General features: G+C 45.6%; 1 protein-coding gene across 1 annotated transcript in view; it reads left to right on the top strand.

The window, feature by feature from the left end:
• Window positions 1–4,668: 4,668 nt before the first annotated feature.
• The window catches only part of LOC134602557 (aldo-keto reductase family 1 member C23-like protein), a 42,228-nt gene continuing 24,062 nt past the window's right edge, over window positions 4,669–22,834 (top strand). Inside the window, exons 1-4 of the mRNA XM_063447532.1 lie at window positions 4,669–4,918; window positions 12,758–12,925; window positions 15,728–15,844; window positions 20,885–20,962. Coding sequence (XP_063303602.1) covers window positions 4,829–4,918; window positions 12,758–12,925; window positions 15,728–15,844; window positions 20,885–20,962 — 453 coding nt within the window. The 5' untranslated portion in view covers window positions 4,669–4,828. The remainder of the gene's footprint in view (window positions 4,919–12,757; window positions 12,926–15,727; window positions 15,845–20,884; window positions 20,963–22,834) is intronic.

Genomic DNA, 22,834 nt, shown 5'->3' with positions numbered 1-22,834 from the left:
TTTTGGAAGTATTTATGTTTGAAGTGTGCTGATTCCGAATGGAGATTGAATGTATAGTTTTAAAGTTACAGTGTATGTGTGGAAAGTATGTTTTAAACTGTATGCATAATGGGATTATGTGTCACACTAAGGGGAGGGGATGTGTGGGATGTAACATCTAGGTCATTGGTTCTTTTATGCCTCCCCCTGGGTGTGGCCTGTATGTGTACTCTTGTAATAAAAGCCGGGCTGGATGAGCCAGTCCAGAGTTCCTGTTTAACCCTCAAAATGAAGTGTCGTCTCGTTCTTGGGGGGAATTGGATTGTATGCTGACTGCCAGGAGTGTAAGCTGATTGTATGCTTTTCTTGTTCAGCTGTTCCAGTTCGGAGTGTTATTTTGTATCCAGTTCGGGAGTTTGGTGTTCTGCAGTAGCTGTGCCTGTCTCTCAAAAAGGGGATTATCGCCTAAACGGATTTTATTCCCTTTTATGCTGAAACGGTCCGCAACAGGCTTAGAGAGCCTCTGGTGGCTGCAGCACTGCCTAGTCCGGAGCCTCCATTAGGGCGCACCGGGGCGCTAGATATGAGGAATCGGCAGGAGGGAAACACACAGCGCTCCCTCCTGCCAGTCCCTCAGTGTAGCGTGGCCAAGCTCCACTCTGGTTGGCGGTACAGGAGCATCCGTTTCCTATACCTGACCGGACTGACAGTTGTAGTTCAGTGAGCAATTCCTGTCAGTCCTGCCGGGTACAGGAAACAGAAGCTCCTGTACCGCGGACCGGACCGGAGCTCGGCCACGCTACAAAAGAGGTAGGGGAGGGAGAGAGTCCACTAAGGGAGGGAAGGGGGGTGTAGAAGAGACCACTAAGAAAGGGAAGGGGGTGGAGGAGAGACCACTGTGGGAGGGGTGGTGGAGAGACCACTAAAGGAAGGGAGGGGGGGTGAGACCACTAGGGAGGGTCAGGGGTGAGCAGAGACCATTAAGGTTGGAGGGTGAGGAGTGATCACTAAGGGAGGGGGGGGGCTGTGGAGAAGAGACCACTAGGGGAGGGGTGGGGGGGGAGAGGAGAGACCCTTAAGGGAGGGAGGGAGTGGAGGAGGCAGGGGCGTACCTAGAGCATTTGGCACCCCCCCCCCATAATAAAAATTTAAGAAAACACCCACAATTTTTTGCTTTCCTATGGACTATTTGAATGTGCGCGCAGCTCTTGCCGCGCATGTGCATTCGGCTCCACTCGGGAGCTGACGTCGGCGGGGGAGAAGAGGTCACCCCTTAAAACCCATTCAGCCACTTACCTTTCTCCAGCGTCAGGCTCCCTCGGCGCTGGTGACCTCTCCTCCTCCTGCCGACGTTAGATCCAATCTGTGCATTCAAACTGCCCATAGGAAAGCATTACTCAATGCTTTCCTATGGACGTCCAGCGTCTTCTCACGGTGAGTTTTACAGTGAGAATTGCGGAAGCGCCTCTAGCAGCTGTCAGTGAGACAGCCACTAGAGGCTGGAATAACAGGGACCTGGCACCCATACCACTTTATTGAGCTGATCCTTAGAAATAGCATAGGAAAGGGATTTGGGTTCAAAAAATGTAGCGGCTAGGGCAGAGGTTTTGTAGAAGGGGGCCAGGGCAGGGGTTTTGTATAAATGCACCATTTTTGTAGAAGGGGGAAGACCAGTGCTTTTGTAGAAAGGGGCTGGTGAGAAACTTCTAGAAAACTCCTCCCCTTTCTACAAAGCCCCTGGTCTCGCCCCTTCTAGAAAACCCCTGCCCTTCGCCCTTCATATAAAAACCCTGCACACTGATCACATAAATTTCATACACTCCCTACACATAAAAACCCTGCACCCCGATCACATAAATTTCATACACTCCCTACACATAAAAACCCTGCACCCCGATCACATAAATTTCATACACTCCCTACACATAAAAAAACCCTGCACATCCCCCTTAATTAAAAAAAAAAAGGCTGCACACCCCCTTAAAAAAAACAAAAACCTGCACAACACCCCTTGATTAAAAAAAATCCTGCAAACCCTTAATAAAAACCCTGCACACCCCCTTAATAAAAAAACAAAAACTTGCACAACCCCCTAACAAAAAACATGCACACCCCCCTTAATAAAAAACCCTGCACACCCCCTTAATTAAAAAAAAACCTGCACCCCCCCTTTAATTAAACATATCCCCTCTAAATAAACATCCCCCGTGCTGCACCCCCTTTAATTAATCCACACCCCCTTTAATTAAACCACACCCCTCTTTAATTAATCCACAACCCCTCTTTAATTAATCCACAACCCCTCTTTAATTAATCCACAACCCCTCTAATTAATCCACCCCCTCTAATTAATCCAGCCCCTCTAATTAATCCAGCCCCCCTCTAATTAATCCATCCTCCCTCTAATTAATCCACCCCTTCTAATTAATCCACCCTCCCTCTAATTAATCCACCCTCCCTCTAATTAATCCACCCCCTCTAGTTAATCCACCCCCCTCTAATTAATCCACCCCCTCTAATTAATCCACCCCCCTCTAATCCACCCACCCCCTCTAATTAATCCACCCCCTCTAATTAATCCACCCTCTAATTAATCCACCCCCTCTAATTAATCCACCCCCCTCTAATCCGCCCCCTCTAATTAATCCACCCCCTCTAATTAATCCACCTCCTCTAATTAATCCACCTCCTCTAATTAATCCACCGCCCTCTAATTACCCTGCACACACCCTTAATAAAAAACAAAAATCTGCAGTGCACATCCTCCCTTAATAAATAAAATACTGCAACCCCCTTAATAAAAAAAAATGCACCCCCCTTTAATTAAACATACCCCATCTAAATAAACTTCCCCCGTGCTGCACCCCCTTTAATTAATCCACCCCCCTTTAATTAATCCACTACCTCTTTAATTAAACCACACCCCTTTTTAATCCACAACCCCTCTTTAATTAATCCAACCCCTCTAATGAATCCACCCCCTCTAATTAATCCACCCCCTCTAATTAATCCACCCTCCCTCTAATTAATCCACCCTCTCTGATTAATCCACCCTCTCTGATTAATCCACCCCCTCTGATTAATCCACCCTCCCTCTAATTAATCCACCCCCCTCGTATTAATCCACCCCCTCTAATTAATCCACCCCCTCTTTAATTAATCCCCCCTCTAATTAATTCACCCCCTCTAATTAATCCACCCTCCCTCTAATTAATCCACCCTCCCTCTAATTAATCCACCCCCTCTAATTAATCCACCTCCCTCTAATTAATCCACCTCCCTCTAATTAATCCACCCCCTCTAATTAATCCACCCCCCTCTAATTAATCCAACTCCCTCTAATTAATCCACCCTCCCTTTAATTAATCCACCCACCCTCTAATTAATCCACCCCCTCTAATTAATCCACCCCCCCTCTAATTAATCCACCCTCCCTTTAATTAATCCACCCTCCCTTTAATTAATCCACCCCCTCTAATTAATCCACCCCCCTCTAATTAATCCACCCCCTTTAATTAATTCAGCCCCCCTCTAATTAATCCACCCCCCTCCCCTCTAATTTATCCACCCTCCCTTTAATTAAGTCAGCCCCAGACATAAAATAACTACTTTCTACTTACATTTTGATGATGCCTGGGTGCCTCACCGCCCGGAAATGGATCCTTCCGCTGAAGATCCGTGAAGGCGGACTGACGGCGCTGCGCACGTCGTCATCACGTTGCGCGACGCCGCGGCCCGCATTGCTCCTCCCTCTCCTCCTCATAAAGAAGGAAGTCCCGCCGGTGTTTGGCCGCAAAGGTGCTGCGGCTGTGCGCAGCGTAATGATGGGGGGTGACACATGACACTGAAAGTCATGGCACCCCCCTAGTCAGTGGCACCCAGGGCGGGCCGCCCCCCCTTAGTACGCCACTGGGAGGAGGAGAGACCAAGAGGGGGGGGGGGGGTGAGAAGAGACCACTAAGGGTGGGGGGAACAGAGAGGCCACTATCGGAGGGGGGGGGGAGAGGAGAGACCACTAAGGGGGAGGGAGGAGAGGAGAGACCACTAAGAGTGGGATGGAGGAGAGACAACAAGGGGGGAGTGGAGATACCACTGGGGGTGGGGAGGAGAGACCACTAATGGAAATGGGGTTGAGAGTAGAGATGACTAATGGAAAGGGGGGGAGGAGAGACCACTGTGGGAGGCAGAGGAGAGCAGAAGGGCAAAGGAGAGACCACTAATGGAAAGGGGGGGAAAAGAGTAGAGACCACTTAGGGAGGCGGGGGAGGAGAGTAGAGACCACTAAGGGGGGAGGAAGAGGAGAGACCACTAATGAGGTGGGGGAGAGGAGAAAATGTAATATTTCCTGTACACAATCCCACAAAGCTACTACAAAATGCTGCTTAAACTAAAGAAATTTATTCTAAAAAAAATAAAATCAGGGTAAAAATGATTTCAATGCTCCCAGTTAAAAAAAAATAAATAAAAAAAAATTAACTAGTGAATCTAATCTCTAAGAACTATGAGCAAAGCAAAGTTAACAGGTGTTTGCTTTACACCTTCAGTGCCAGAGACTACTTGCTGAAATACAAATAATGGAAGGTGTGACACAAAAACTGAGCAAAATACATAAAATAAACTAAATACATAACAGTCTAACGACTGTAGCACAAAGCCCATGGTTAACAACACATAATGAAAATAACTCTCGATCTCTCCCATTTTCCAAAAGTGTCTGGGCTGTCTCTGGGCAGGCAGGCAGAGGGTGGAGTTTGGATTTTGATCTTAATATAAACTCCTGTAAAAGCTAAGGCATTGGAGTGAAAGCATATACTGTATCCTGTAGCAGTACAGGTTCCTAGACTAAATCATGGCACGAACACCAGATGCATATTTCGTGTTGAATGATGGGTACAAGATGCCAGTGGTTGGATTGGGCACCTATGCTCCCCGGGATAGGGTGTGTATCTCAGCTTTTTTTTTTGTTTTTTTTAATGAATACATTTTTTTTACATGTACTTGTATTAGTTACCTTAATTTACTGAATTTACTGTATTTTAAGTATATTTCTAAAATGTAAATTAAACTATAATGATCAGGGAACATTAATCTTAAGCGTCGTATAGGGATATTTTTAAACAATGTCCGCTTTAGGAAAGTAACCAGTGAAATGTAGATATCAGGTTGTAATATTTTCACTAAACAATGTAGTTAAATTGAAAACATTAGTTAAAAATAGCTGATTTGAAAATGGTCTTAAACCGAGCTGTTGTATTATATTTTTTTTTTCCTGCAGTCTTCATTTCATCCAACACATTCCAGGTTTATGCACTTTTAAAAGAGTCCCCAAATAAGTTGTTTACCTGCTCCCTAGCAGTGTATGTGTGTGTGTGCTTGCGCAGGAGTGGACTGACACCTCACAGGGACCCAGGGAAATAGGACATCAAGGACCACCTCTTAGGGCAAGGATTTTTGTCTACTACTCCATAGTGAGGTTTTCACACATATTTTACATGCACGCTGCCCAGCACCCAGAACGGCTGCGTGAGAGCGACATAGTCATGACACCAACAACCGCAGGGTCGTCAAGAAAGAGCCAGATTAGCTTTTAAGAGGTTAATCTAACCAAAACAGTGTTTTAATAAAACAATGTTTTTGATAGGGTAACTTGCTGGCAGTAGGCAGCTGGGGAAGCAGGGGTAGTGTAGTGATAGGTAGGAGAGGTGGGGCACAGTGGGTAACTGTGGGAGCAGAGGCACAATGGGAAGGTGGGGGAGCAGGGGGCACAGAGGGTAGCTGGGGGAGCAGTGGGCACAGTGGTGGTAGCTGGGGGAGCAGGGGGCACAGAGGTTAGATGAGCAAGAGGCACAGTGGATAGCTGGTGGTGCAGGGGCACAGTGGGTAGCTAGGGGAGCAAGGGGCACAGTGGGTAGCTGGTGGTGCAGGGGCACAGTGGGTAGCTGGGGAGCAGGGGAACAGTTAGGCTAGGTGGGGGTGCAGGGGCACAGTGGGTAGCTGGGTGAGCAAAGGCATAGTTAGGCTGGGTTGGTGAGCAGGGGCACAGTTAGTCTAGGTGGGGGAGCAGGGGGCACATTGGGTAGGTGGGGGTGCAGGGGCACAGTTAGGCTAGGTGAGGGTGCAGGGGCACAGTGGGTAGCTGGGGGAGCAGGGGGCACAGTGGGTAGCTGGGGGAGCAGGAGCACAGTTAGGGTAGCTGGGGCATAGTTAGGGTAGCTGGGGGAGCAGGGGCACAGTTAGGGTAGCTGGGGGAACAGTTAGGGTAGCTGGGGGAATAGGGGGCACAGTGGGTAGCTGGGGGAGCAGGGGCACAGTTAGGTAAGGTAGGAGAGCAGGGGGCACAGTGGGTAGGTGGTGGAGCAGGAGCACAGTTAGGCTAGCTGGGGGAGCAGGGGGCACAGTGGATAGCTGGGGGAGCAGGAGCACAGTTAGGGTAGCTGGGGCATAGTTAGGGTAGCTGGGGGAGCAGGGGCACAGTTAGGTAAGGTAGGAGAGCAGGGGGCACAGTGGGTAGGTGGTGGAGCAGGAGCACAGTTAGGCTAGCTGGGGGAGCAGGGGGCACAGTGGGTAGCTGGGGGAGCAGGAGCACAGTTAGGGTAGCTGGGGCATAGTTAGGGTAGCTGGGGGAGCAGGGGCACAGTTAGGGTAGCTGGGGGAACAGTTAGGGTAGCTGGGGGAATAGGGGGCACAGTGGGTAGCTGGGGGAGCAGGGCACAGTTAGGTAAGGTAGGAGAGCAGGGGGCACAGTGGGTAGGTGGTGGAACAGGGGCACAGTTAGGCTAGGTGGGGGAGCAGGGCCGTCTTTAATTTTGATTGGACCCTGGGCAAGCATTTACTTGGGCCCCCCTGACTACATATAGATACACTCAAATACACTACCTGACACACATGCAGATACACACTGACCGCATATAGATACACACAAGAACATACAGATACACACAGACACTGACACACACATAGACACACACACACACACACACACAGATACAAACACTGACATACATGCAGATACAAAAGGTACACATATATAGAGAAAGGTGAACAGCGCTAGCGGTATACACAGATATATATATATTACATACGTAATTGGAGATACTTCTCGGTGGTATAGCTTAAAAGAAAAAAACAGAATACAATAATAGTGCAATATATTTTGATGGTATAGTGGATGATGGAGGAATATATAATTCTCACTCACACTTTAAAGAGCTTTATAAGCTCAATGTCAAGGGCCTGGACGGAATAATCCCCGTCTGTGGATTTCTTGGCGTGCAGTCTTCTAAGTGAACTTTTTTTCAGTAGAGTGAGACCACCTTCCTTGTGTCCAGCCAGTGATCCAGGTATGATGCTAAATGGGACCTAATGCTCTAATAGCTTGCCATACACCTTCTCTCCTGGATCCTTAGATGTGTATCCATCCAGCAGCACTACTGCAACTTGCTTCCTGTTTCCTATCAGGTTTCCACATAGAGTTTGCCTGCCTGCCCCGCCCCACTTGCTGTGTAGCTCCGCCTCCACTTGTTGCTTAACTCTGCCCCCTTTGCCCTCACTGATAGACCTGATGTGCCTCTGTCCTTTTCTCACCCATTTTCCCTTTCTTAAAAGTAACATACCTGTCTCTGCTACCAGGGGTGCTCCTTATCTTCTACACTCTGCAGGAGAGGAGAGCACAGGAAGTGATATCACTTCCCAGACACCACCTCTGCTCACACAGATGACAACAGCAGAGATCACGGAGGAGAGCTGGCACAGAGAGAGGAGTACCTCTGTCAGGTCTCACTCAGAAGGCGTATGTGGGTGGTGTCACAGTGAGATCGGTTGCCTAGGCCCCACAACCTATCACTGTAATGTGTCTATGGAGTTTAGCCTCTTGGGTTATCTCCCCACTTAGCCAAAGCATGGCTGTTCACCAGAACCCCTGACTGCATTGGACACTCAATCCATGACCGATGTGTTTGAGTGGTCAGTCTGCCCCTGCCTGGGTATATTTGCACATATAGATGATAATTTGTAAAAATGTAAAATTTGGAACATCTTTGGCCGTACTCAAAAAAAACTAATTCTTTATGTAATACATTTTTTACTACATGAAAAGATCTTGTGTATCCTTTAGAAATAAGGACATAATGGGGATTTAGTTACATTATATGATCATACATTGCATAAGCCTGCCACAACGTCAGGGCCGCCACCAGACATTTTGGGGCCCCTAACTCAGCTCAGGGTCTGGGCCCCCTGGGGCCTGCCTCCAATCCCGCCCACAGGGTCCGCCTCCAAATCCCGCCCACAGGAATACACACAGACACAAAAACACACACTGATACAAAAGGACAGACACAAACACACACAAAAATACATACTAACAGACACACATACTGAAACAGAAATACACGCATATAGGCATACGTACTGACACACAAATACTGAGACATACACACATATACAGACACACAGGCATACATAGTGACAGATAGACACATACTAACATACATACAGACACACATGCATGAGGACTTACACATACATACACCGACATTACATACATACACACAGACATACATTAATTCATACTGGCATACATACATATATACATACATACTGACATACACACACAGACAGTCACAGACATTCTGACATACACACAGACATTCTGACATACGTACAGACATTCTGACATACGTACAGACATTCTGACATACGTACAGACATTCTGACATACACACAGACATACTGACATACGTACAGACATACTGACATACATACAGACATTCTGACATACACACAGACATTCTGACATACGTACAGACATTCTGACATACACACAGACATACTGACATACGTACAGACATACTGACATACACACAGACATACACACAGACACACTGACATACACACAGACATACTGACATACATACAGACATTCTAACATACACACAGACATTCTAACATACACACAGATATTCTAACATACACACAGACATACTAACATACATACAGACATTCTAACATACACACAGACATACTAACATACATACAGTCATTCTGACATACATACATACATTCTGACATACACACAGACATTCTGACATACCTACAGACATTCTGACATACATACATAACATACTGACATACACACAGCCATTCTGACATACATACAGACATACTGACATACACACAGCCATTCTAACATACACACAGACATTCTAAAATACACACAGACATACTGACATACACACAGACATTCTAACATACACACAGCCATTCTGACATACATACAGACATACTGACATACACACAGCCATTCTAACATACACACAGACATTCTAAAATACACACAGACATACTGACATACACACAGACATACTGACATACACACAGACATACTGACATACACACAGACATTCTAACATACACACAGACATACTAACATACACACAGACATACTAACATACACACAGACATTCTAACATACACACAGACATTCTAACATACACACAGACATACTAACATACATACAGACATTCTAACATACACACAGACATACTAACATACATACAGACATTCTAACATACACACATACATTCTAACATACACACAGACATACTAACATACATACAGACATTCTAACATACATACAGACATACTAACATACACACAGACATTCTAACATACACACATACATTCTAACATACACACAGACATACTAACATACATACATACATTCTAACATACAGACAGACATACTAACATACACACAGACATTCTAACATACACACAGACATACTAACATACATACATACATTCTAACATACACACAGACATTCTAACATACACACAGACATTCTAACATACACACAGACATACTGACATATACACAGACATACTGACATATACACAGACATACTGACATACATACAGACATACTAACATACACACAGACATTCTAACATACACACAGACATTCTAACATACACACAGACATTCTAACATACACACAGACATACTGACATACATACAGACATACTAACATACACACAGACATTCTAACATACACACAGACATACTAACATACACACAGACATTCTAACATACACACAGACATTCTGACATACATACAGACATACATACATTCTGACATACACACAGACATACATACACAAATACAGCAAATTTTTCTTACCTTTTTTTGCAGGTGGAAGGCTGTGGCTGATGGGAGTCGGCGTCCAGCGGCGGTTGTCTTTCTTCCCTCCCGCGCGGCGCTGAGGGGAGGGGAGGGAGCTGGGAGGAAGTGACGGCACTTCCTCCCAGCAGTACTTTGCGGCTGGGATATTTTTTTTAAAGGGGCCCGGGCGCTCTTGCACGGCCGCAGCGCTGACCGGGCCCCTGAAGATACAGGGCCCATGGAGTGGCCCTAAGTGAGTGGGCCACTAGATGGGCCCCATCAGGATGCGCTACACGTGGGGCCCGGGCCGCCGGGCCCCCCAGGGCCGCCGGGCCCGTGACAACCGTTATGGTTGTCACCCCCTGATGGCGGCCCTGCACAACGTCAATGTACCCCATCTTTGGCAGGTCCTACTCTCACAGTCTAATGTCTGCTCTTATGACATTAACCCACTTACTTGGGAAAAAATTCCATCTGAGGCTCTCTGCAGTACAAGGCTAAATAGGGACCTGAGATGAGGCACCTGTAACAGGGAGGGGTGCAAAACCAAGGAGTTGATATATACATACATATATATATATATATATATATATATATATATATATATATATATATGTATATATGTATATATGTATATATGTAACATGGGGGATGGTTGCACTCACCTGAACATGCTTAAATGGGGTGCTGCTGGGGGCCATATTATACAATAAACAATACACAAGATCCAGCGCACTCTCCTATCTACTAAACAGCAACTGCGATGTTGACAGATTTTATTAGTTTTTAAAAGTTTTTTTAAAAAACACCTAATCTAGGCAAAAAAACTAATGGGGATTTAGTTACATTATATGATCATACATTGCATAAGCCTGCCACAACGTCAATGTACCCCATCTTTGGCAGGTCCTACTCTCACAGTCTAATGTCTGCTCTTATGAGATTAACCCACTTACTTGGGAAAAAAAATCCATCTGAGGCTCTCTGCAGTACAAGGCTAAATAAACCCTTATTTGCTTATTTATAAAAATAATAATTAGTGAATGTATGTGATGAGTGAGTATGTCTGCGAGTGAGTGTGTGTGTGTGTGAGTGACAGTGTGTGTGTCTGAGTGTGTATGAGTGTGTGTGTGTGTGTCTGTGAGTGAGTGAGTGAGTGAGTCTGTGTCTGTGACTGAGTGTGTGTGTCTGTGTGTGTGTGTGACTGAGTGTGTGTGTGTCTGTGTGTGTGAGTGAGTGTGTGTGTGTGAGTGATTGTATGAGTGTGTGTGCATGTGAGTGTGTTTGTCAGTGTATGAGTGTCTGTCAGTGTGTGTCGGTCAGTGTGTGTATGTCAGTGAATGAGTGTGTGTCAGATCAATGAGTCTGTGTCTGTCAAATCAATGAGTCTGTGTGTTTGTCATTGAGTGTGTGACTGTCAGTGTGTATACACCACTGAGTGTAGCGTGGCAGAGCGGAGCGCGGTAAAGGAGCTTCTGTTTCCTGTACCCAGCCAGACTGACAGGAGGTGCTCACTGAGAGAGCACTCCCTGTCAGTCCGGCCAGGTACAGAAAACTGAAGCTCCTGTAGGGGATCTGCTCCGCTTGGCAATGCTACAAGAGAGGTAGGAGGCACACCAGGAAGGGGAGTGTGACCACTAAAGGGGTGGGGGTGCACCAAGGGACAGGGAGGGAATGGGAGAGAATCACCAAGGGACAGGGAGGAGACCACTAATGGACGGGGGGAGGGGAAAGGGGCTGGTTAAGAGGCACATAGGTGCAGATGTTTTTTTTTTGGGGGGGGGCGCAGAAACATGCATCTATGTACCCAAAAATCCTTGCACCGGCCCTGCCACTAAACATACCAATCACCATATTAGTGGTTTGTTGCACATGACAGGAAAGTAGCTGCTGGCCAGTAAAATGTTGTGACAGGGTTGTAATATTTTGTTTTTGTTTGTTTCAATAGAATGTATAAAGATTTAGCTGTCATTGACAGCTGAGACCTAAGCCTTTGTCTGCTATTTATTAATTTAAAGGGATGTTTTAGCTAGTGGCAGCCATTAATGAGTAGTGACAGGGTTGTAAACCAGTCACACATTAAAGGGACAGATTTTAATAGAAATTGGCACTTTTATAAAAACAACCTGGTTACACCCTCCTTGCTTTCAAGCAGACAGCATGTCCTGCTACCTCCTGGTTTGGTAAGCTCAGTGTAGATAAACTCAAGCGGTAGCAATTACCCAGAGCACCTACCTTGCAAGAGTTATCATTGAGCTGCATTGGGAAGTCTGGGATTGGACAGCCACAGAAAGTCTGGGCAGGGTTAAAAGCCAGCAAACAAGAGAACTGCAGCAGTTTTGCAAGCTGTTTTAGATATAACCCCAATAAAAAAAATGCATGCAAGTTTTAATTTGGGGAATATCTACTAAACAGCATTTTTTGTGCATTTTGTGTTTGGATAGTCCCCTTTAAATGTCCCTTTAAATTAATAAATAACAGAGAAAGCCTCCCATACAGAATTATAGGGGCCATTAGCCATTACTTAGCAACTGACTGATTTCAGTAGGTGCAGCCAGAAACTTTTCACAACACTATTAAAAAGAAAGCCAAATTCAAATGTTTCTTTCATTTTAGTATTCCAAAAGCCTAGCAGAAGAAGGTACAAAGGTGGCCATTGAAGTTGGGTATCGTCACATTGATGGTGCTTTTATATATGGTAACGAGGTTGAGGTCGGCCGTGCTATAAGGGCAAAGATTGCAGATGGGACAGTCAAGAGAGAAGACATATTCTACACTGGAAAGGTAACTGATTTGTTTTGGCATGTACTTTATTAGTAGTAGTAGTAGTATTTATATAGTGCCAGCTTATTCCGCAGCGCTTTACAATAAAAGGGGAATTTACCAAATGAGACAATAACAAAATGTAACAGGACCAATAGGTAGTTGAGGACCGTGCTCAAACAAGCTTACAGTCTAGAGGAGGTGGGGTATAAAAACACAATAGGAAGGGTATTGAGAAACAGCAAATAGACATGGTGGGAAAGTAGCAGAACTGGAGGTGAGAGTGGAGTGTGGCCCTTAAGGAGAGGGCAAGAGGAAGATTTGACAGAAAGAAGTTACTCTTGGAGGCCATAAGCATTCCTGAAAAGATGGGTTTTGAGGGACTTATTAAAAGGATTGAAGAATAGGGGAGAGCCTGACAGTTCCAAAGGAAAGGAGCTGCCCGTGTGAAGTCTTTTAGGTGTGAATTTGCAGTAAGGGTGCGAACAGCAGACAGGAGAAGGTCACCAGTAGAGCGGAGAGACTGAGAGAGGGCATACCTATGAATCAATGAAGAAATGTAAGAGGGGCTAGACTTGGTTAGAGCTTTATAGATAAGAGTTAGTATTTTAAATTTACACCTTTAGGGTACAGGAAGCCAGTGTAAGGATTATCAGAGAGATGAGGTGTGAGAGGAGCGACAGGAGAGAAAGATTAATCTCGCAGCAGCATTTATCACAGATTGTAGGGAGGCAGTACAGCTTCTGGGGAGACCAATTAGGAAAGAATTACCGTAATCAATGCAAGAGATTACTAGAGCATGAACAAACTCCTTGGCAGCATCTTGAGTAAGAAAGGGGCGTATGCAGGCAATGTTTTTAAGTTGGAATCGACTGAACATTAGGCGCAAAGGTGAGGATCAAAAGTGACACCAAGACAGCGAGCTTGAAAGGATGGGGTGAGGCAGGTACCGTCATCCTGCAGGGAGAGTGAAGGAGGAGGGATCATTGTTATGAGGAAGAAAAATAAGAAACTCAGTTTTAGAGAGATTGAGCTTCAGAAAGCGGGAGGACATCCAATCAGAGATAGAAGAAAGGCAATTGGTGAAACGTTGTAGGACAGCAGGGGAGAGGTCAGGGGAGGAGAGATATATCTGGGTGTCGTCAGCATACAGGTGGTGGTAGAATCCAAATGAATTATTGAATTTGCCAAGAGAGGCAGTATAGAGAGAGAACAAAAGGGGACCAAGAACTGAACATTGAGGGACTCTGACTGAGACAGGATGAGGAGAGGAGGTGCTGTTGGAAAAAGAGACACTAAAGGAGCGTTGGGAGAGATAGGAGAAGAACCATGAGAGGGCTGTGTCACAGAGACTTGGAGATTGTAGCGTTAGGAGAAGGAGGCCATGATCAACAGTGTCAAAGACAGCAGAGAGGTCAAGAAGAATTAGTATGGAGTAGTGGCCTTTGGATTTGGCTGTGATTAGGTGATTTGTAACTTTAATAAGAGCAGTCTCAGTAGAGTGGAGGGGGAGAAAGCCAGATTGAAGAGGATCAAGGAGGGAGTTGGAATTTAGGAAGTGAGTCATACGAGTAAAGACAATTCTTTCTAGGAAGCATAGTTGGAGGAAAAAGGAAGCATAGTTGGACATGGACGACTGGCCTAGTGATGGCTTTTTTTGGGATGGGTATGACAGTAGCATGCTTAAGGGGAGCAGGGATAATACCAGATGAAAGAGAACAGTTTAGGATGTGTGTTAAGAATGGTACAAGACAAGGGGTGAGAGCTCTGATGAGGTAGGACGGTCCTGGATCAAGCGGACAGGTGGTGGGACAAGAGGAGAGGAGAAGTGCAGCCACCTCCTGTTCAGTAGCTGGAGCGAAGTCTTGGAGGGTAGGGGTGGTATGGTCCAAGTGAGGTTGAGAGGTTAGAGAGGTGTGAAGGAGGGGGAATTAATTCCTTAACTGTTTAATCTGTTCAGTAAAGTAACATGTAAAGCTATGAGCGGAAAGATTAGTTTGTGGGGTGGCCACAGCAGGGCGAAGAAGAGTTAAAAGTATTAAAGAGATGCCTAGGATTGCGGGAGCATGAACTAATGAGAAAAGAAAATTAGGTCTGTTTAGCAAGGGTGAGGGCTGCACTGTATGAGTGCAAGACAAATTTATAGTGTAGAAAGTCTGACAAGGTGCGAGACTTCCTCCCGCTGAAGGGGAGCATCTCTGCAGGTAGCGGGTTGACTTAGTGTGCCACGGTTGGATGCGTGCTCTCCTTGAGGAGCGTGCTTGGAGCGGGGCTGCAGCGTCTAGGGCAGAGGTGAGGATAGCATTATATGTATAGATAGCCAGAGAGGGACAGGAGAAGGTAGGGATGGATGGGAGTTTGGAATGGAGATCAGCTGAGGGTTGCTGGAGGTCAAGACAATATAGATTCCTTCTGAGTTGCGAGGGTTAGGTTGAGGATATTGGGTGTGGGTCACTCAATAATAAATGATGCATTTGAAATTGTATTATAGCAATTGTTATGCTCTGTAAATCTAGGTCCTCTTCAACCTATTGTTCCTGTAAGTTTATTTGTAATTGTCCTATTTATAGTTAAATCCCTTCTCATAATATTGTAAAGCGCTACGGAATCTGTTGGCGCTATATAAATTGCAATAATAATAATAACAGTGTATTAGCAGTTTTAGTTTATATGACTAATTTGATTTTGGCAGTTATACCCATTATTTATTTTTATATTTTTAAGATGCAATTTAATAACCATGTAATATTATTATTTATTTATTTATTTATTACTTTATCTATAGTATATTTCATTATAACTTTTCACAATTTGCCTTTTCAGCTGTGGAACACATTCCAAACCCCAGAACTGGTTCGCCCAGCTGTTGAAAAATCCCTGAAATCACTTGAATTTGACTATTTGGATTTGTTCATTATTCACTCACCTGTAGAATTCAAGGTTTGCTTGTCTGATGACTATCAATTTGAATTAAACATTTGTTAATGTATTTTATGATTTAAAATGTCCAACCTTGTTAACCACTTAAAGGAACACTCCAAGTACCATAACGACTACATCAAGTTTGACTCCTAGGCAGATTGAGAAAAAAGTCCTTCTGGTCAAAGTCACTGTACCAATTATGTTGTATAATTCCTCTCTCACTTCCAATACTTCCATTTGGTATCCCTTGATATGTAATAATAATAATGAATTCAGTATCCTTGTGTCAACTCTTCAAAGAACTAACATATCATTTTATCAACTTTTCCAGATAAGTCTTGTACTACTAAGGCAGTGTTTCCCAACCCAGTCCTCAAGGCACACCTACCAGTCCAGGATTTAAGGATTACCCAGTTTTGTCTAAGGTGTTTTTAGAAAAAAAAGAAAAAACACCTTAGACAAAACTGGGTAATCCTTAAATCCTGGACTGGTAGGTGTGCCTTGAGGACTGGGTTGAGAAACACTGTGCTAAGGTAATATACCCGATACTGAAATTAAACAGTCGGAACCACATTTCTTATCAGAGAGAAACTTTACTTAGAATCTGCCCAATGAGATATATACAGAAGAACATAGTAAAAGAGTTTTAGTGTTACAAATTTAAAACACATGCATAACACTCAAACATTCCTTCTATCTAATATCTGTTGTATTGTGTCTGTGCTGCGTATGGTGTGTCTTATATGTTATGAGTTACTTCTATATTTAAAGGGATTGGTCCCCATGTTGCAAATGCTGCCACTTCTTAAGCCAAGTTGATGTGTAAATATAATTTATTTTACCCAAGGCACAAAGTGTCATTTTATTTACTTGTGAACTCTCTCTCAGGGCTATGTCCCCAAAGTAACAAATAGGTGTGAACACACACTCTTAAATCAATCACACAGATACATAATCACAATATTTTTCCCAAAACATAGGTGGGCTGGTGAGGGTAGATAAATGCCAGGAGCCTTGGCCAGTTTTCCATGTAGTCTAGTCAGCCTCCAAGGCTTGATAACAGAGCTGCAGGAATAGTTATAGAGGGTGTTGAATTCAGTGCTGTCCCAGCTCCTCCAGTGTCTGTGTGTGAGGCAGGGGATCATTTTCCATCTGTTCACTAACAGCGTCTCACACAGGAAAATGCCTTGCAGGAGCAGTAGGGACAACACTGAGTGATACGCACTTTATAACAACAACTTCTGCAGTTCTACTATCAATCAAATGAGCGCAGGGGCGGACTGAGAACCCTCAGGGCCCCCGGGCAAAATAAATCAAGGGCCCCCTTACAGGCCCCACCCATACTCCGCAGCAAGCGCCACCCATGTCCCGCCTCCATGCACCACCCCAGCCACACCCTACACCAGGGGTAGGCAACCTACGGCACTAGTGCCATGCACGGCACTCAAGGTGCCTTTGCACGGCACTCAAGGCTGCTAGAGCCAAACAGGCTCTGGCCTATCAGGCGTCTCAGTGAAACTTCAGATACCTGCTAATACAAAAAGGTGGTGAAAGACAATCCTCAATTTATGCATTGCAGCACATAGAGGAAGTGATCTCAGATCACTTCCTCCCAGCACTTGTGAATGGTAATCCACACAGTAGTAGAGCAGCCTGCAACTGCTGTTGCAGCTCCTGTCCTCGACCTGTACCTGGCCAGCCTGGTCCCCACTGGAACCAAGGGAAGCCACACACACTGCTAAATATACACATAAATGCACAATAACCCTCCCCTCATACAAATAATACGAACAGCCCACAAACATACTCACAATCCGCAGAAACGTAACCTGCTAACAATCCACATACATGCACACAACCCCACATGCAGTCTCTCACATGCAATACCCCAAACAGCCCCCACACATACACACACTACCAAAGACACAACTTGACATATACATCCACACACACACACACAATTCCACATGCAGCCCCCATACACAGCCCACATTCATATGTATCATACACGATACCACAAACTACTCCTGTGAACATACACATTATAATAGCTCATATACGCACAAATATTCAGCGATACAAAGCAATTACCGTATAAATAACACAAGCAGAATACGGCAGCATACACACCTCAATTTAAAAAAATAGGACCGGCCCGCTACGGGACATCACAATCCTATATCGGCACAGTGCTGCTACAAGGTTGCCTACCCCTGCCCTACACAATCTTTAGACACAAGGAACAAAAGTGCAATAATCCCTTCGAGGCCCCAGTAGAGACTACAACTGAGGGCTAATGGGCCATGGAGGGGGGTCTTTCTAGCAGAGGCTATCTCAGTGTCCTTTAGAGAGTGTGTTAAAAAGAATTTCCTCCAGGTCCCATTAGAGACTATAATGGAGTCTAATGGGGCCTGGAGGGGGGTCTCTCCAACACTCTGGTTCCTATTCACAATATAGCAACACAACATAGCTTGCTGATACCTAGGCCAAGTTAGCTCCTCTTACCTTAATTACTGTTGCTGGCTGGCAGTCTGTGGGCTTGCTGGAAGGCTGTGGGCTTACTGGCTGCGGCTGGCAGGCTGTGGGCTTGCTGGCAGGCTGTGGGCTTGCTGGCAGGCTGTGGGCTTGCTGGCAGGCTGTGGGCTTGCTGGCAGGCTGTGGGCTTGCTGGCTACTGCCGGCAGGCTGATGGCTTGCTGGCTGCGGCTGGCAGGCTGTTGGCTTGCTGGCTGTGGCTTGCTGGCTGCGGTTGGCAGACTGCGGGCTTGCTGGCTGTAAGCCTAACTGGTGGCCTGTGGGCTGGCTGGCCGGCCTGTGGGCTGGCTGGCTGGCCGGCCTGTGGGCTGGCTGGCTTGCTGGCTACTGGGGCACTTGTAGATTATTTAAAGAAATAATCCATGCACAATAACCACTACTGCTCTGTGTAGTCGTTATGGTGCCAGGAGGGCCGGACCCCCCTTTCAGAGTAAGTAGTCAAACCGTTTAAGAACAGTTTGACAACTTACCTGGGGTCTGCTGGGATATGAGGCTGTAGTAGGGTATAGGAGCAGTGGTGCAATGTGTAAGGGGTGCAGTGTGTGTGAGGGGGTGCAGTGTGTGAATGTGTAGGGTGTGTGGGGAAATGTGTGTATGAGGGGGCTGTGTATGTGTGTGGCAATGTTAGTATTGGGGTGCTGTGTGTGTATGGGTGGGCAGTGTATGTGTGTGTGTGGCAATGTGTGTAAATGTGTATGGTGTGTGTGGGTGTATGGTGGGCAGTGTGTGAATGTGTATGGTGTGTGGGGGCAGTGTGTTTATGGGGCTAGAGTTCATTCTCACCACTGCGACCACCAGGAATCCCTGGTGGTCACAGTGTTGAGAGTGAACTCTAGCCCGTAGCTCCAGGGCTAGAGTTTACTCTCGCAAGAGCCGTAACGTTGCCGTGGTAACCGCGGCAACGATCTGTGCTCGTGCAAGAAGGACCCAGAGGAGCTGCAGGCTGAGCTCCCGGGTCCTCTCTTCCTCCCTCCCCTGCCGGCTGCCCGCACGGTGCCTGCGGACAGGGGAGGGGGCAATTGCCCTCCTCTTACTCCCCCCCTCCCCCTCTTCTTACTCCCCCCTCACTCTCTTCTTACTACCCCCTCCCCCTCTTCTTACTCCCACCTCTTCTTACTCCTCCCTCTTCCTACTCCCCTCCCCCTCTTCTTACCCCCTCCCTCTCTTCTTACCCCCTTCTCTCTCTTCTTACCCCCTCCCTCTCTTCTCCTAACCCCCCTCTCTCTTCATACGCCCCTCCCTCTCTCTTCCTACCCCCCTCCCTCTCTCTTCTTACCCCCCCTCCCTCTTTCTTCTTACCCACCCCCTCCCTTTCTTCTTACCCCCCTCCTCTCCCTCTCTGTTCATTTCCCCCCCTCCCTGTTCATCCCCCCTCCCTGTTATTTCCCCCCCTCCCTGTTCATCCCCCCTCTGTTCATTTCCCCCCCTGTTCATTCCCCCCTCTCTGTTCATGCCCCCCCACCCCCTCCGTTAATTTCCCCCCACCCCCTCCGTTAATTCCCCCCCCACCCCATCCGTTAATTCCCCCCCCCCCCACCCCATCCGTTAATTCCCCCCCCCACCCGTTAATTCCCCCCCCCCCACCCCATCCGTTAATTCCCCCCCCCCCACCCCATCCGTTAATTCCCCCCCCCCACCCGTTAATTTCCCCCCCCACCCCATCCGTTAATTTCCCCCCCACCCCATCCGTTAATTTCCCCCCCCACCCCATCCGTTAATTTCCCCCCCCACCCCATCCGTTAATTCCCCCCACCCGTTAATTTCCCCCCCCTCCGTTCATTCTCCCCCCCTCCCCCTCCCCCTCCCCCTCCCCCTCCCCCTCCCCCTCCCCCTCCCCCTCTGTAGCGTGGCCGAGCTGCTGTCCGGTCAGATGCCCGGCCGGAGTGATAGGAAGGTGCACACTGAGTGTGTACCTTCCTGTCAGTCCGGCCGGGTACAGGAAACAGAAACTCCTGTTCCGCGCGGAACAGGAGTTTCTGTTTCCTGTACCCGGCCGGACTGACAGGAAGGTGCACACTCAGTGTGCACCTTCCTATCACTCCGGCCGGGCACCGCGGACCGGCGAGCGCTACAGAGGAGGGGAGGTGAGAAGCTGCAGCCGCCTGAGCGCTCTTAAGAGAGCGCTCAGGCGGCTGCAGCATTTAAAGGGGCGGCCGGGCGGGCCCCCTGATGGCGGGCCCCCCTCCCGGCCGGGCCCTCGGACCATGTCCGAAGTGCCCGACCGGTCAGTCCGCCCCTGAATGAGCGTGAGTGCTTTGCAAATAACCAGACTTCACATGCCTGTACACTGTAGAAATTCCATCACTCAAAGCCTAAACGTGGAAAAAAAACTCCTTTACCTTAACCCTAGGTTTAACTCCTCTTAAAAATGAAATATTCAATGTGACACAAAATTTTATGCCCACTCTATCCCTGAACCTAATGATTCTGTGAATACGATTTTATTGAGTGGCTCCTGACCTTTAAAGAGGTAAGTGAGAATCAGAGCCATATAAATTATCTGTGTACTATTTTCATTCTTTAGCCTGGAAATGATCCTTTTCCAACTGATGAAAATGGAAAAGCTATTTATAACAACACAGACATTCGAGATACGTGGAAGGTAAGAATTTTTTTGTGTTTTCTGGCTTGGTATATTTCATCAACAGACTGTGTATCATGTGGGTAGAGACTGTGAAGTTCAAATAAATATCATACCTAGAGAATGTCGAAGTTTGAAATAGTTGACAAAACCAGCATAAAAGAGCACATTTTTATGATGGAATTTTGATTAGCAGCATGGGTGGCCAGCTTTATCTGGTAATTAAAAATGCAGAATAGCTTTCTATATCAATAAATACAATAAAGCAATTTACAAAAACCTAAATGCCTTATAATAGTTTATAACCTACAAAACTAATTAGTAATGCAACATATGACTATGCAAGCCAAGCCAGGGTTCTATCATGTGGAAGACTGTGTAGATATTTTGTTTAAAATATACTTTGTCTTTTCACATATTTTGTTTGTTTTCATCTCTCTTTATTGCTGTGTGAATTTGGATCAGTATTTCTCATTCATTTTGGCAGATACGTTGAGGAAGTGGTAAACGTTATTTGAGCAAATTGCTTTATTTTTTACATTACTTTCTCTAGTAATTATCTATATTTAAGTGCTCTCCTTATTGAATTAATTCTGAAAATGACACCCCACAAAATGTTCTATCTACAGATGCCTGAGAAAATAGTGCAGCGCACTCAGACTACAAAAATACAAAAAACAAAGAAGGCTACTAAAATGCCTAACTAAGTATAAATATGGGGATTTGGTTCCACCATATGGCCATATGTTGTTAAGCCCACCACTACTTTCAAAGTACCCCATTATCGGTGGGTCCTACACTACAATGTGGGAGACAAATAAATAGTAATAGTGTCATAAATAAAATAGTGTTAACCCCTTAACACCGCAGCCAAATGTACAAGTTGTGAACGAAACAAAACGTAAACAAAACCTGGCATTTGCGCTATATGTCTGTCCAACCGTAATTCACCTCTTTCATATTAAATGCACCCCCCCTTATTATATATCATTTTATTCAGGGGAAACAGGGCTTTCATTTAATATCAAATATTTAGCTATGAAACATAATTTAATATGAAAAAAATGGGAGAAAATAAGATTTTTTTTTATTTTTTTCGTTCTACATGACATTTTAACTGTTAATGTCATAATACTGTTTGCTTTTACTGCAATAAAATACACATATTTGTATTCAGCAAAGTCTCACGTGTAAAACAGTACCCCCTATGTACAGGTTTTATGGTGTTTTGGGAAGTTACAGGGTCAAATATAGCGTGTTACATTTGAAATTGAAATTCGCCAGATTGGTTACGTTGCCTTTGAGACTGTATAGTAGCCCAGGAAATAAATTTACACCCATAATGGCATACCATTTGCAATAGTAGACGACCCAAGGTATTGCAAATAAGCGATGTCCAGTCTTTTTTAGTAGCCATTTGGTCACAAACACTGGCCAAAGTTAGCGTTCGTATTTGTTTGTGTGTGAAAAATGCAAAAAACGCCAATTTTGGCCAGTGTTTGTGACTAAGTGGCTACTAAAAAAGACTGGACATACCCCATTTGCAATACCTTTGGTTGTCTACTATTGCAAATGGTATGCCATCATAGGGGTAATTTTCATTCTTGGGCTACCATAGGGTCATAAAGGCAACGTAAGCAATCTGGCGAATTTTAATGTGAAAAAAATTAAACACAAGCATTATATTTGACGCTGTAATTTTTGAAAACACCATAAAACCTGTACATGAGGGGTACTGTTGTACTCAGGAGACTTCGCTGAACACAAATATTTGTGTTTCAAAACAGTAAAAAGTATTGCAGCAATAATATCGTCCCTGTAAGTGCTGTTTGTGCGTGAAAAATGCAAAAAACGTCACTTTTACTGGCGATATCATGGTTGTAATACATTTTA

This window comes from Pelobates fuscus, chromosome 3, assembly GCF_036172605.1.
Source record: "Pelobates fuscus isolate aPelFus1 chromosome 3, aPelFus1.pri, whole genome shotgun sequence".
Classification (NCBI taxonomy): domain Eukaryota; kingdom Metazoa; phylum Chordata; class Amphibia; order Anura; family Pelobatidae; genus Pelobates; species Pelobates fuscus.
Note: the sequence above shows the minus strand (reverse complement) of the source record. Positions and strands in the feature narration are given on the sequence as shown.